A 15,883-nucleotide genomic window follows, 5' to 3' on the forward strand; every position below is an offset into this window, starting at 1 on the left:
GGAGTTTTGAAGAACAGTCAACATTTATAATGAGGAATCGCAGCCCTCGTGACGAGCGATTTATGGGAAACCCAAGTGCCCAGCATTTTGTGCGATAATCAAACAAGGTGGTACCAAGTTTGTCCCCTGATCTGGTGTCAGCTGGTGCTATGTTGCCTAGAATCGCAATTAAGGCTGGTGGACCGGTTTCTGTCTTGGGGCTTGGGGAGCAGAAATTGTAACCAAACTTGTGTTGCTTCTGCTTTCTACCAGAATCTGTGTTGGGGGAGAATAATATTCAGCTCAGCAAGAATGTTTAAATAGCTAACTCCCCAGCCTTGTAGCAACTAGCCAATTGGGTGAGATGTCTACATTTGCACTCTGTATCCTAGCAATAGTAGGTGTATATTGGAAGGGTGACAGAGGGAACTGAAATAAAGGCAAAAACTGTGTTTTTTGGATTTGATTAACATGTTTCAGTGGGTTTTAATTGATGGCACCATGATTGAATTAAACTGCATCTCTTAAATTACAGCCTCCTATACTCCTGGTTTATTAGTGCTGAAATTCCTATACTAAATAGCATCGAACGTGGTTGAGAGCAAATCTAAATGAGGCTTTGTGGGTCAATGGTGCAATTCAAGAGTAGAAATCCTAGGGCCTGGGCAAAAAGAAGTCACTGAGGGCAGCACAGTGGCGCAGTGATAGCATGGCACGAGGTCCCAGGTTCGATCCCGGCTCTGGATCACTGTCTGTGTGGAGTTTGCACATTCGCGTGGGTTTCTCCCCCACAACCCAAAGATGTGCAGGATAGTTGGATTGAACAGGCTAAATTGCCCCTTAATTGGAAAAATGAATTGGGTACTCTAAATTTATATTTTTTTTAAAAAAGGAGTCCCCGCAATCCTTCCTAGTCCTCTCAGATCACCAGTATGTGTTGTTGTCACTTGGGCAATGTTTCTCTGTAGTTGAACTCAATAACGTCTCATTGTTCCTATTTTGTTTGCACTTAACTGCTGGAATATAACAATAGTCAATTCTGTAAACTAAGGTACAAATATTTTTGAAATTTGTCAAAGTGACAAAGAGAATTTTGGCAAAAACTGACCATTATTTTGCTTCTCTGTGTTGAAATATGTCCTCCTTGCATCCAGTTTGGCTGAAAACCATATTGATCTGCACTGCGATTGATGTTATAGCTGCACATTTGAGATGAGAGTTGGCATGTTAATGGGTACTCCCTTGGTATCTGTGGTAAATTTATATTTCCTATTGCTTTTTAATCTCTTCCTTTAAATCCCCATTACCTTGGGTGAGAGAGTGCGAGTAGCATTTACTGCAGTCATGCCTAGATCTGTTGAAGTTGGTTTCTTCTGGCAGTGGCACTGTAAGGCCTACACCATCAGAACCTCTTTCAATCTCCAATGGTTTCAGAGGGATCTGAAGCACGCGACAGCTTATGTTTCAATTCTCATTTACTCTTATCCAGCCTTGAATACTACAAAGTTACCAAGGTTTAGCTAAAAGATACTGATTTTGTGTGTGTATATATTTGTATAATATGCAAAGAGAAACTTGTTGAGAGATTCTACATGCTAGACTTAAATGCAACTATGAATATTCAATGTTAATATTAAGTCTAGCATGTAGAATCTGTCAACAAGTTTCTCTTTGCATATTACACAAATATATACACACGCACATACATACACGATCAGAATCATGGTTAAATGCAAATTAGAAGATTCAGTGATAGATAAATGTAAATAATTTATCTTTAAACTTCAGAAGGTTTAAATCATTTTTTATTTTTATCAACTGGTAAATTTCAGGTCAAACCTTTTCGGATGTGTAACCTACCTACTGCACAGTGGAGCTCTTTATGTTTGTTCTCAAGTTAATGGCATTTTCACGTCTTCCCTGTGTCCTGAGGGTGGAGATTAATTTGCTTGTACCCCCCCAATTCAAACTACTGTTATTTGTTTTTTTTTTTTTTGCTGAACCTGTGGGACCTGTACAGTGCCAACCTCAGCAGGCATCCTGTGACAAGGGGAGGTGTAAGGCCTGGTGACAAAAGCAACTGCAGGAAGCCATGCCTCCCTCTTCTTGTCATGAACTGAAGATGTGCGTGTAAAAATCAGAATCGGTGCAGGGTGACCATCCAAAGCTGCATGCTCATGGCCTTCCCATCCCACTATTGAAGGGAATTGCAGAGCATTCTGGGCAGTGGTAAACTGACAGTCTGAATTTTCGGTGTTTTGCATAAGGACTGTACATGTGCTCATGTGGTCCTGATGTACATTTGCTTACACTGAGTTTGACACTCCCAGTATCTAGGTTTTAAGATATTGCTATTGCAATGAACAATATTCAGATTTTGGACCAGACCCCAAAATTTGCTGAGATACCGGACAGGAACCCCAATCACTTAATTTGTAGAACTGTGAGGAAAGGATACTTTATTCAGGAGTGACTTCATGCACAAATAGGGATATAATATATTAAAACTATTATTAACACAGTGTTGAATTGTCTTAACATCACAGAAATATAGCTTACAATTACTAGTTAAACAATGCTTAACAATAAAACAAAACACTAACTCCGAACTGATACCTCATTTATTTCCAATCCAGCAAAACCCATCACAGGTCAAAAACCACTTAAATAAAGTTAGCAAACGCAGGATTACTTGCTGCTCTCTGGATAGAGTTATTTGAAAGACTGCCTGAGGAGCGATACTTTTAATAAACGGCCTGCAGATCCCTGTCTGCCAGATTAATGCTGAATCTGACGACCTTTAGCAAAAGCTGTTGTTCAGCTCTCAGCTTGCAGAAACTAAACCTAAAACTGCCCGTTATGAACCTGGCTCCTCCCATTACTTGCAGCTTTATTTCACTCCAATCCCATGACCTGCTTGCTTAAATCGAGACATTGGGTTTGAACTTCTTTACTCCCCAGGAAGTACCCAGAAATCATAACAAAATCACATTAGACCCCTCCTTGTCAACTTGATCTCACTTTCCTGACATCTTAATTGCACATTTTGCAGCCACAAAGTCTGTCTGTCTTTTGAACCAGGATTTAAAACAAAAAAATTGCTGCAGGAGATCCGTACACACCCTAACCCAGGCTTTTAAAAACATTACTGTAACAGATATACATACTATATATTATCAATTTCTTACAACAACAAAGGCAAGGCTTGGAAATAGTTGGCATAAGTGATTTAGAAGCAGATGTTTGAAATCTGAATAATCTGAGGTAGGATTTGCTGCATGATGGAGTAAATGCATTCCAGTATTTCTCTCCCTGAAGTAATTGGTAGCAGGTTCTAATATTAAAATAAAGATCATGTAGAGCATTTTTATAATGGGGGGGGAAAAATTCTACCTGCTGACAATATTGCGATTTGGGGGTGGGAGATTTTGTAGGAATTTTAACACCATGCTATTCCTCTGGAAACCCACAGACGAGGGGCCTATCCTGAGGCAAAGAAGCAGGAATAAAATTACTTTTTCTCCAGTTCAAATGCCCAACAGCTACGTCTAAGGATTTTTAATTGTTCATGGGTGCAGGTGTCACTGGCTAGGCTAGCATTTATTGCCCATCTCTACTTTACTTTCCCTTGAAAGTGATGGTGAGCTGACTTCTTGAACTATTGCTGCTCGTGGTGCAGGGGCATCCACAGTGTCGTTCGAAAGATATTGAGCCAGCGACAGTAAAGGCACAAGATGGTGTGTTCCTTGAAGGAGAAATTTTGGATGGTGGTGTTCCCATGCATCTGTAGCCCTTATCATCCTAGGTGGTAGAGCTCACTGGTTTGAAAGCTGCTGTCGGAGGAGCCTTGGTGAGTTCCTGCAGAGCAACTTGTAGATGGTACACACTGCTGCCACTGTGTGCCAGTGGTGATGGGTGTAAAGGTTGAAGGTGGTGGATGGGGTGCCAATCAAGCAGGCTGCTTTGTCCTGGATGGCGTTCAGCAGTGTTGGAGCTGCACTCAATCAGGCAAGTGGAGAGTTTGCTATCATCATTCATAATGTGCCCTGCAGATGGTGGACAAGCTTTGTGAGTCAGGAAATGGGTTATTCGGCAGTTGTCCCTGCTTATGACCTGCACTTGTAGCTACAGTATTTATATGAGGGCGGCTCGGTAGCAATGGCTTCACAGCTCCAGGGTCCCAGGTTCGATTCCGGCTTGGGTCACTGTCTGTGTGGAGTCTGCACATCCTCCCCGTGTGTGCGTGGGTTTACTCCGGGTGCTCCGGTTTCCTCCTGCAGCCCAAAGATGTGCAGGTTAGGTGGATTGGCCATGATAAATTGCCCTTGGTGTCCAAAATTGCCCTTGGTGTTGGGTGGGGTTACTGGGTTATGGGGATGGGGTGGAGGTGTTGACCTTGGGTAGGGTGCTCTTTCCAAGAGCCGGTGCAGACTCGATGGGCCGAATTGCCTCCTTCTGCACTGTAAATTCTATGACTAGTTCAGTTTCTGGTCAGTGGTAACTCCAGGATGCTGATGATGGTAATAGTATTAATGTCAGGGGAGATGATTACATTCTCTCTGGTTCATTTTTGTTCTATGACGCTGAGTTTTTTTCATCGTTAAAGAGACTGTCTAAATTGGCAAAGATTAAGGATAAAATGCAAGAATTTCCTGGTCTGTAAACCCTGAAATATTGGATAAACTAGCTGAGTCATTAGGGAAATTAAAGAGGGATGGTTGGGTTAGTATAGTTGAAGCTTTAAGTGAACTTTGAGCTGTTGGAATTATCAGAGATTGCTTTGATATTAGTTGCTATCCTGAAATAATTTAAACTATGAAAAATTCACAAAGGATAGGCACACTGTAAATTATCTACCATGAAACCGGTTTTCACAATTATTTTTTTCTTTTTCCTCTAGGTTAAATTTCAGAATAATATAACAGATCAGCTGTCTTTGATTCATCGGTTACAAGGTAAGAATGAAGAGATTGATCGTTTTTGACCAACTGTGTTCATGTTTTGGCTACAAATAAAGTTTGCCAGCCTTAAACATTATTCTTGACACCTATGCTATCCTAACAGTATTCTTAGCATTACTCTATAGCACAGTAGTGCACTGGGTATGTTCATAGGTTTGTATACCAGTACCATGAAGTTTTTCATACAAATCTAATTTTTAAAGGCTGTAATAGTGAACAGGTTGCTGTAAAAGCTGTTTATTCACAAATTATTTTGGGGAAGGATACCTGTCCTGAGCCAGTCTGCCCTATTATCTGACTCCAAATCCACAGTAATGTAGCTGACCTCTCACCTTTCCATTGGGCAATTAATGCCAGCCTTTCCAGCGATGTCCACGACTTGAGGCAAAAAGTAGTTGGAGCAGTGCACTATGCAATTTCTAACTTTACTATAAAGCAACTCGATTTTGCCCTTTCACAGCCTCAAAAGGAGTCGGGGAGGCCTTTGAGGAGTCGAGGGAAAATCAATAGTATTGTTTAGGGTGGAAGACATCTTTTTCAAAGAAAAAACAAATCTTTGGTGATTTTTATTGCTATTGCGTGGTGTAAAACCAGTGCAAAAATAGGGCACTTGGCTATACTGCGTTGTTCCAACTCTGTTCCAACTCTTTTCTTCCATTCCTTCCTTTCTCTCCCTTTCTGGAATTACGTCATCAAATAATTCATTATAAACTCACTGACTACCACAGCTACCTTGATTACACTTCCTCACACCTTGCATTCTAACTGCTCCATTCCACCCCTCCAGTTTGTGCCTCAGTTGCATTTCCAGCATAATGCCACCCCAAACACACCCTTGTAGCATTCTGGAGGGACCATTCCCTCTGTCATACCAACCAGTGGTCAGCTCTTCAATCGCCCCTGCCCCCTTACCGCAGCACCTTTCCATGCAAATGAAAGCAATGTGCCAGCTGCCCTTTTACTACCTCCTCTCCTGACCATCCAAGGCCACATACACTCTTTCCAGGCGAAGCAGCAATTTTCATGTACTTCTGTCAGCTAACATAGACAGTATTCATTGCTCTCAATGCATTCTCCTCTATATTGGAGAGATTAAACACAAAATTGGGTGGAGCACTTCTGTTCAGCTTGCCCGCCTGACACGAGCTTTTGATGACTGGTCACTTAATTCACTGCCTCACTCTCGTGCTGATATTTCTGTCCTTGGCCTAGAGCACTGATTATCATAGAATTTACAGTGCAGAAGGAGGCCATTCGGCCCTTCGCGTCTGCACCGGCTCCTGGAAAGAGCACCTTACCCAAGGTCAACACCTCCACCCTATCCCCATAACCCAGTAACCCCACCCAACACTAAGGGCAATTTTGGACACTGAGGGCAATTTATCATGGCCAATCCACCTAACCTGCACGTCTTTGGACTGTGGGAGGAAACCGGAGCACCCGGAGGAAACCCACGTGCGCACAGGGAGAATGTGCAGACTCGGCACAGACAGTGACCCAAGCCGGAATCGAACCTGGGACCCTGGAGCTGTGAAACAATTGTGCTATCCACAATGCTACCGTGCTGCCCTAAAAATTGCTGCCTGCCATTCACAAACCCCGTCTGGTCCTCCCCTATCACCTTTAGGAGGCATTCCTCCAACCTTGCCGTCAGTACCTTCGCCAGTATCTTTTTTTTAATATAAATTTAGAATACCCAATTATTTTTTCCAATTAAGGGGCAATTTAGAGTGGCCAATCTACCTATCCTGCACATCTTTGGGTTGTGGGGGCGAAACCCACACAGACACGGGGAGAATGTGCAAACTCCACACGGACAGTGACCCAAAGCCGGGATCGAACCCGGGTCCTCGGCGCCCCAGGCAGCAATGCTAGCCAGTGTGCCACCGTGCTGCCCACATGCTCCCATGAAGTTCAAAGTAAGCTTGAGGAATAGCACCTCATCTTTGTTAGGCCAGAGGTTCTGAAAATGTGGCTTGTGACCACCAATGAGGTCGGAGGATGAGATTCTGGAGTCTCAAACTCCAGAACCATAACTCTGGCCATGGAGCTTGTACTGAGTTTTGATCCCTGCCAGGCCCCTTTAAATGTTTGCGATTTTTCTTCAGGTGAGTGTAGCTTAATTATCTATTCTTGGTGTGGCCTGATTGCTGCTACCACCTTTTTTTTATAAAACCAAGATGGACTGTCCCTATTTCTGGGCGAACTCCACCACCACAGTTAACTCTCAGCAGCCTCGTGCCGCTGCTCAACGCACCTGTCTCCCCATCACCCTGCTCAACCCTCCCCGTCTCCCCCCGCTCGGCGGCCGCCCCCTTCCCCCCCCCCCGCCGGCCGTCCCCGTCCCCCTCCCGCTCGACACCGCCCTCTCCCTCTGCTCAATCTGGGGCTCACAAAGTTTGAGGCATTAAAATGGGGTACCATCAGTAAAAGGTTTGGGGAGCAGGAGGTTGGGGACTTTGCAGCCTTCCAGACACCCCACACAGTTCAACAATTTCATTCTGTAAACTCTATTTTCCCCCCATTTTAGTTCCGTACTTTGTATGATTCCATTTTACTTTTGCTTTCAGACAGTGGGCATTTGTTCTCGGCACTTATCACAGATAAGTGATGACATGTACAAGTGATGTTGATATAGTATCAAGTAATATTTGAGTCCAAAGTTCATGAATTTATATGGTCGAGTGGCTTTCTTGTTTTGTTATTGAAGTGTCAATGTTGATGTTGCCATTTCCTTGTGAACGCCGTCGGTGTCCCTGTGCTTAAGGAACCAAAAAGTCATCGGGAGGTGTTCAAATGGTCAAATCACTTTGTTGTCTGATTTGGACTCTTTTTTTTTTCCGATGCTTGTGGTAGCGATTCTTGATGTCATCCTTCCTGTCTGACCTGTGGAGACTGGTGTCTGTGTTTGCGGTATTGATGCCGTATGTCAACTGCCTTGAAAGCTGGTCTGCTTGTTTGTAGTGTCGCAAACGTGAATTTGTAAGATGAGTTATCATGCCATGGCATGTCTGCACACCTGCCATTGTCTTGAGCTGTGCTTTCAGTGTTCTGCATTTGCAGAATTGTACCATGTCGTACCAGTCGACGTTCCAGTGTTGTTGGTTTTGCCGTGCTTGTTGTTGATGTTGGTGCCTTTGGTATGCTTCTTGTTGTCTGTGTTTTTGTAGGTTTTGTAGTCATGTTTGTGGCGCTCAATGACCATTCCGAGTGGAGAATTCGAGTCCTTCACTTGTGTCAGTGTCCTTTGTGGCATCTGCTGTTTCACTGAGCGTTTCGTCTTTGATTCCTCGGTGCTCCCCTTCTGGAGTCATCCGGTTCACTTGAATCATCTTTGGCTTGTTGATGCTCCCCGTCTGGAGTCTGTTCTGGTTCACCTGAATCATCTTTGGTTTCTTGATGGTCCTCGTCTGGAGTCAAAATGTTCAAGATTTCATTTTCTTGTGGAGAGGCTCGAGTGGATGAGGTTTCAATTGATGTGGTCGCACTGGACTCGCGAGTAGTTTTATTTGGATTGTCGTGTGCCTCTGTGCTACGAGCTGAGATCTGTCAGTCTCACTGTGATGTTGCACATCTTGTATGGGAATTGTTATGCCTTCGTCACTTGTCTCACATAGTGGGTAGACCTGCAGTGTCGTCTTGTTGGTTAGGTGAGCTGGGTAGACTGTTAGTCTTCTTCTGGTGGCTCAAATAATCTGGGTAGACTGTCATAGTCTTTCTGCCGTTCACGTGAGCGAGGCAGACTTACGTCGTCTGCTGCTCGTTGCTTAGATAAGGTGGATAGACCTTTATGGTCTTGTTCATGCATGGACTGCGCTATGGAGTCTTGAGTTGCTTCCATTGTGGAGTCTGTCAACGAGCTCACTGTGGAGGCTTGTATCGCTCTCTCTGTGGAGTCTGGCATTGTTCCCTGTGTGGAATCGTGCAGTGGTCTCGCTGTAGAGTTGGGGACCACTCTCTTCTTTTGGCGTCAGGCCGCAGCAGAATCATGGGTCGGGATGTCGTCTATACTGGACTGAGGATCCGCAAATCCAAAGAACTCATCCATGTTTGTGTAGGATGCTTCAATGTACAAATCATTTTGTTGTAGTTCGGATTTGTTACGGTGCTCGCTACGTCCAATGATGAAATCATCTTCTGAGTCGTAGTCTTCAAGGACCAAAACATCTCTTTGGGCAGTGCTAACTGCTTGCTGCAGGGTTCTGCGGAGGTTACTTTCAGCTGCTGGTTGAAGTTCAGGCATTGTGCCGTCTTTCGTGGTGAAAGAGTTGCTTTCTGGCTTTAAAACTCTTCTTCACTATTTTCGGACATTTCCCCTTTAAGTGGGCGTGTTCCGGGGCCTCTGACGTCATGACGCTCATGCCGTAACGCGAAGGAATGGATTGCGCATGCGTAAATCGCTTTTCCTTTACTGTGCGCTCTTTTCGCAACTGCGTATGCGCGGCTTCTCGCGCATGTGCAAAAGACATTTGCCGGTTCAAGTCTTCTGGGGAACTGCTCGTGTGGACTGGGCCGGCTGGATACGCGCAAGATGGCTGCCAATCAAAAATACCGTTTGCTTCTGTTGCATCTCTGCCTCGTGGTGAGTATAGGTGCCAGTTTTTACCGATTTCTTTTGTGTTCACCTCGCAGTAGTTTTCAAACATGCCCAGGACTGTCTTTTTTGTCCTGCCCGTTGGAGTATTTGAAGGAGTTGCAGATCTCTGTTGCATGCTCGCCCGCAATGGTGAGTAGAAGAGCTATCTTTTTAGCATCGGCCATGCTATTTAGGTCGGCTGCTTCCAGGTAAAGCTGAAATCTCTGCTTGAATGCACGCCAGTTGGCACTAAGATTGTCGTGGTACCCGAGTTGCTGAGGAACCGGAATCTCCATCATCTTGCCTGGGTGCTGTTGCTGGTTGTAACGGATCTTGCGGAGTTGAGGTAAATAGATGTAACAGGCACTCCTGGTATCGTTATGTTATGCTTCTTGTAGCATAAGCTGCTTCCTTTATGTATGCTTTGACAAAGGAAGGTCCAGACTTTGTAATGAGTTCAATATGTTTATTGAACTATTAACACAGTTCTTAAATGAGTTTGACTCTCCTGCTAATCTAACTGTAGTAACTCAGTCTAACTAAACCAGTCTGCTCTAAGCTACGTGCTGGGTGTGATGCTTCTGATCAACCCTGATGTAATCTCTCTAGACGTCTGTCTGTGGAAAGAGACAGAGCCTGTGGGCCCTGTCCTTGTATATGGGTTGTGTAATGCCCCCTTGTGGTAATGCCACCTCTGGGTGTCTTGACTGCTCATTGGTTGTGTCCTATTCTAAGTGTTCATTAGCTGCATGTTTGCATATCATGACATCTCCGGTGCTCCCTCTAGTTTTTACTTAGTTGTAGTGTTAACATTTAACCCCTTGTGTATATATACGGTGATGCATATCATCACAATGCCCATGAAATCATTGTTGATTGTCGCACAAAAACCCATCTGGTTCACAATTGCCATCTTGCCTGGTCTGGCCCATGTGACTTCAGAGCCACAGCAATGTATATGACTCTTAAATGGCTAGCAAACCACTCTGTTCAAAGGCAATTAGGGCAATAAACGCTGGCCCAGCCAGTGACACCCACATCCCATTCATTAAAATGATGTGTCACATACAACCTGCCATCCCAACACAGGTGCTCCACATGCATTCCATTTGAAGGCAAGACACTGAAACAAATGTATTTTTAGTGGCCAATGAGACTGAATGTACACTGAAGCCAATGGGAGATTTGGGCCTCTTTCATTCCAAATACTTCCAGCACATAATCCTGAGCCATTCTTTTGCCTTCTTACACACCATAACCACTCGGGTTCCTGTGAAAGTGACCCTAAGTGCATTCTGGGCTTCATTCTGTGGCAGGGGTTCCCCTATGTTTTGTGGCATTGCTGCCCCAATAACATTTGGTCCAGCTGAAGTGTTTTTCTCTTGCACAGAACAGCTCACTGAGTTGCGACATGAATACATCAGGCAGGATGATCAGCTGCAGGAGTACCGGAAGAATTCCACGTCCTTGGAGAAGAAACTAGAATATGAGAGGTGAAGTACCTATTCTACACAGATTCTGTACAGTGCAACCGTTAACATTTCTCTTTCTCCGCCCTTTTGGTACTGGCTGCAACTTCATGAAGGTGCCCCTAAAGTCAACTTTGAACCTTGCAAATAGTCACCAACATCTAATCCTGTAAACCTTGCTTTGCCTGTTCTGTGCAGTTTGGTATTGACTTTTTTAAAAAAAAAAACCCATTTAGTGTACCCAATTCATTTTTCCCATTAAGGGGCAATTTAGCGTGGCCAATCCACCTACCCTGCACTTCTTTGGGTTGTGGGGGCGAAACCCATGCAAACACGGGGAGAATGTGCAAAAGCCACACGGACAGTGACCCAGAGCCGGGATCGAACCTGGGACCCTGGCGCCGTGAGGCTGCAGTGCTAACCCACTGCGCAAACCGTGCTGCCCTGGTATTGACTGGTTTTAAAGAACTCCAGTTTTTATTGTCAAATTCTGAAGTTGCTTTTTGAAAAAAAAAATTAAAATTAGTGTGGCTGAATGTATAAACAGAATTTACCAATAGAGAACATTGAGTTTAATTTACTTGTGGTTTAAGATGAGTGGTTTCTGCTTCCAATCCACTGTGACATTGTAAATATATTCTTATGATTTTGCTGTACTTATTGACTACTGTGATTCTTCCCTTTTTGACATCGATCACCTCATCAGTCATGAGCTAGTCATTACACATAAAGTAAATATTCATTTATATTTAAAGTTTAAGTCAGTATTTGGTTTTGGTGTTTTGAACCATTTTTCCCTTTTGGCCATTGTCAGGCTTCTTTGTTTCCTCCATTTCCCGTACCAGCCTCCCCGGACAGGCTCCGGAATGTGGCCACTAGGGGCTTGTCACGGTAACTTCATTGAAGCCTACTCGTGACAATAAGCGATTTTCATTTCATTTCATTTCTTCCATTTTCTTTGCTGTGGTTGTGGCAGAGCATATTTATGTTGCTGAATTCTACAGTACCATTGATATGGTCCAAGTGAAAATGGATTGATGTGAGAATGCCAATACAACTCTTTAGTCAACAAGAGGTTATTTCTAATTATTGGCCTCTTAACCCAAAGTACTGGGATGTAAGGGGGAAGGTTGAAAATATTTCTCTGGCTCTCCATTCTATCTGAATTGTATACATTAAAAGAATGGCGTAAAAAAAAAATAATATCCGTTTAATGGAATTGCAAGTGTCAGCAACAGTTTATTTTCAAGACTGGTAACTATATCTTAAATGCTATGGGGCAGGTTAGTTTATTGAATATTTGTGGTGGGAGTTGATTAAAGACCTTGTAACCATTGGAGAACATGTTTATTTAAAAAATCGGTTTGTTTAATTTTAAACAAGTGCAATATATACTTAAGAAAAAAGTAGTTGTGTTTTCACTTGAGGTAGGGGAGTAGATTAGGAGGGGACGTGGCTCAGGTCTTTGAAATATAAGGAATATGGAATGTTGATGCAAACAAAGTTACTTTAGACTTCGGGTACGATCTTGAGTAAAGTGGCAACATTTTAAAGCTTGAAGTGAGCTCAGGACTGAATTCTTAAATGGTTGAAAGCTGCATTGATCGACATTCTGAAAGAAATCCAAACTTAAAATTCATTTTTTTTCTAAATTATCATGATAAATAGACAAAGATGTTATCAAGTACCCTGCATAGTACATAGAATACTATGATCTGTCAAGACAGAACCATGAAAATACCAACTATGGAATGCAAGAGGTTATAATTGAATACTGAATTGAAAAGTTATAGTTTTTTTACTCTCTCCCAATGGCACAAAGTGGTGTCAGCTGTACCTCAGCTATAAAGGTGTTTTATTATTGTCTGATACAGTACCTAAAGCGCAAGTCAAATAGGAGATTGTCTAAACGGCACTTTAGTTTGTTCTGCCTTGGAGTACAAGTTGAGTCCATTGTGTAGTTACGCATCTTGCAATGCTTGTTCTTTCTATTAGCCTAATTATTAATGATTCTGCAAATTGCGTTATGAATGAAATGTAATTTAATTGAGAACTATCACATATATTACACTGGTTTGAAAACCTGGTGTTAGCAGAAGTTGCTGATGGGCAACCTAGGCTGGTGAGTGGGCAATGAGTGGGACCTCCTTCATCTTCGGGCTACGAGATTGAAATCTGGCACGTTTACTAACCATGACCCCATGAATAAGGTTAAATACAGTTAATACACCCTGAATATTTCATAAGTTATAGAAAATGCTTAATCACTTAGATATCAGAACTGCAATCAACTTCAAGTGGTAAGCACAAAATAAATATTTGCCGTTTGGACATAGAGCGATTGCACGGTTCTCTCAGTCAATGTTGTGAGCAATCTGCACGTACCTCACTTCATTTCAGTCATAACGGTCGGAAAAAACTGCGCGGATGGAAATCCGAGGAATGTGGCAACCCTGTGCGTGGACAGCAGAATGTCTCATAGGCTGCATGTGTCCCCTGGATTGCAGGTTGCCCACCACTGGCATAAGTATATGTTTAATTAGTGATTAAACTCTGTCGAAGAATCTTGTTTCAGGATTGCATGGTTTCATGTATTAACAATTTTAAGGTTCAGAATTATTTCTGGAGCTCTTTCCTGCTTTGAAGGGGAAAAACATTTTTCTTAGCTTTTGTGTATATATCTTGTTAACAAGAATTATAAGTTCATATGGGCTAGGGTCTGGCAGTTGGAATACAGTGTTGACAAATGTGAAGTTATCTATTTTGGTAGGAATAACAGGGATAAAATATTAAAACATGCTGCTGTGCAGAGGGACCTGGGTGTGCTCGTGCATGTGTTGCAAAAAGTTGGTTTACAGGTGATTAAGAAGGCGAATGGAGTTTTGTCCTTCATTGCTAGAGGGATGGAGTTTAAGACTAGGGAGGTTATGCTGCAATTGTATAAGGTGTTAGTGAGGCCACACCTGGAGTATTGTGTTTCTGGTCTCCTTCCTTGAGAAAGTACGTACTGGCACTGGAGGGTGTGCAGAGGAGATTCACTAGGTTAATCCCAGAGCTGAGGGGTTGGATTACGAGGAGAGGTTGAGTAGACTGGGACTGTACTCGTTGGAATTTGGAAGGATGCGGGGGATCTTTTAGAAACATATAACATTATGAAGAGAATAGATAGGATAGATGCAGGCAAGTTGTTTCCACTGGTGGGTGAAAGCAGAAGTAGGGGGCATAGCCTCAAAATAAGGGGAAGTAGATTTAGGACTGACCTTAGGAGGAACTTCTTCACCCAAAGGGTTGTGAATCTATGGAATTCCCTGCCCAGTGAAGCAGTTGAGGCTCCTTCATTAAATGTTTTCAAGATAAAGATAGTTTTTGTTTTGAAAATAAAGGAATAAAGGGGGATGGTGCTCAGGTGGGAAAGTAGAGCTGAGTCCACAAAAGATCAGCTATGAAGGGCCAGATGGCCTACCCCTGCTTCTACTTCTTATGTTCTTATAAGATATGGGAGCAGAAGTAAGCCATTTGGCCTATTTGAGTTTGCTACGCCATTCGATCATGGCTGATCTCGGGCTAATCTCAACCTGGCCTCAAACTCCACCGTCCTGCCCGTTCTCCATAACCCTTCAACTCATTACCAATTAAAAATCTGTCTCACACCCCTTAAATTTACTCACTGCCCCAGCATCCACCGCACTCTGGGGTAGCGAATTCCAAAGATTCACAAGCCTATGGGAGAGGTAGTTTGCCCTGGGTAATGGTTCATAATTAAACAGAACCATGCTGGAAAAACGCAACCTAAACCTGCCCACGACCAACTTGGTCAAAACTAGGATCATTTCAAGATTAACGTGACCAATAAATTGCATTAGTTGGTAGCTGAAGTGTCCAATTGCACTTCATATTCTTTCTCATACATGTGGTCCCAATGTATTTATTATTTTTTGTTGTATGGTAGATCTAGATCGTCATCTTTGGGCTGGCATGTTATTTATCTTGTGCATTGGTGTTTTCATGTAAAAAATGTTTTAATCACTTAGTTTGTCTAATCTTTGCAATTTACAGATGCTTGATCAAAATATAATCCGAAATGGGTTCAGTTAATGACCAGGAATCATCTTAATCAGCTTACCTTGCATCTGGACATTAACTGGTACACTAATTGAGAGTTGACTGAACTCTTGTCATTTATATAGTCCCTTGTAAATAAAATAAATGTAGATAAAATAATGAAGGTCATAAAATAATTAAAGTTAATATCTTCCATTAGAAAGCCAACCTTTACCAGTCGGGTCTTAAATTTAAATTCAGTTCTGAAAGTGAGGTGAAAGCCCTTTCTCTGTTGGCTACAGCGATATAAACAAAAATGAGTTTCATAATTTCAACCTCGGGCTATGTGCTAAAGCCGAATGCAATGAATATACTGCCATCTACAACCTGAACTAGATCGTTTGGAAACTTGGGTGGAGAGATGGCAGATGGAGTTTAATCCTGACAAATGTGAGGTGGTAATACATTTTGGAAGGTCTAATGCAGGAAGGGAATATACAGTGAATGGTAGAACCCTCGAGAGTATTGACCGTCAGAGAGATCTTCGTGTACAGGTCCACAGGTCACTAAGTGGCAACACAGGTGGAGAAGGTAGTCAAGAAGGCATCCGGCATGCTTGCCTTTACTGGCCGGGGCATTGAGTATAAAAATTGGCCAGTCATGTTGCAGCTGTATAGAACCGTAGTTAGGCCACACTTGGAGTATAGTGTTCAATTCTGGTCGCCACACTACCAGAAGGATGTGGAGGCTTTAGAGAGGGTGCAGAAGAGATTTACCAGAATGTTCCCTGGTATGGAGGGCATTAGCTATGAGGAGCGGTTGAATAAACTCGGTTTGTTCTCACTGGAATGACGGAG

At 43.0% G+C, this 15,883-nt stretch overlaps 1 protein-coding gene across 3 annotated transcripts in view; it reads left to right on the forward strand.

Annotated features, from left to right (window-relative positions):
• golm2 (golgi membrane protein 2) overlaps positions 1 to 15,883 on the forward strand; it is a 113,670-nt gene that overhangs the window by 22,367 nt on the left and 75,420 nt on the right. For all 3 annotated transcript variants that reach the window (XM_038813175.1, XM_038813176.1, XM_038813178.1), the window contains exons 3-4: positions 4,880 to 4,934; positions 10,907 to 11,009. In XM_038813175.1, coding sequence (XP_038669103.1) covers positions 4,880 to 4,934; positions 10,907 to 11,009 — 158 coding nt within the window. The remainder of the gene's footprint in view (positions 1 to 4,879; positions 4,935 to 10,906; positions 11,010 to 15,883) is intronic.

This window comes from Scyliorhinus canicula, chromosome 12 (assembly GCF_902713615.1).
Source record: "Scyliorhinus canicula chromosome 12, sScyCan1.1, whole genome shotgun sequence".
Taxonomy (NCBI): Eukaryota; Metazoa; Chordata; class Chondrichthyes; order Carcharhiniformes; family Scyliorhinidae; genus Scyliorhinus; species Scyliorhinus canicula.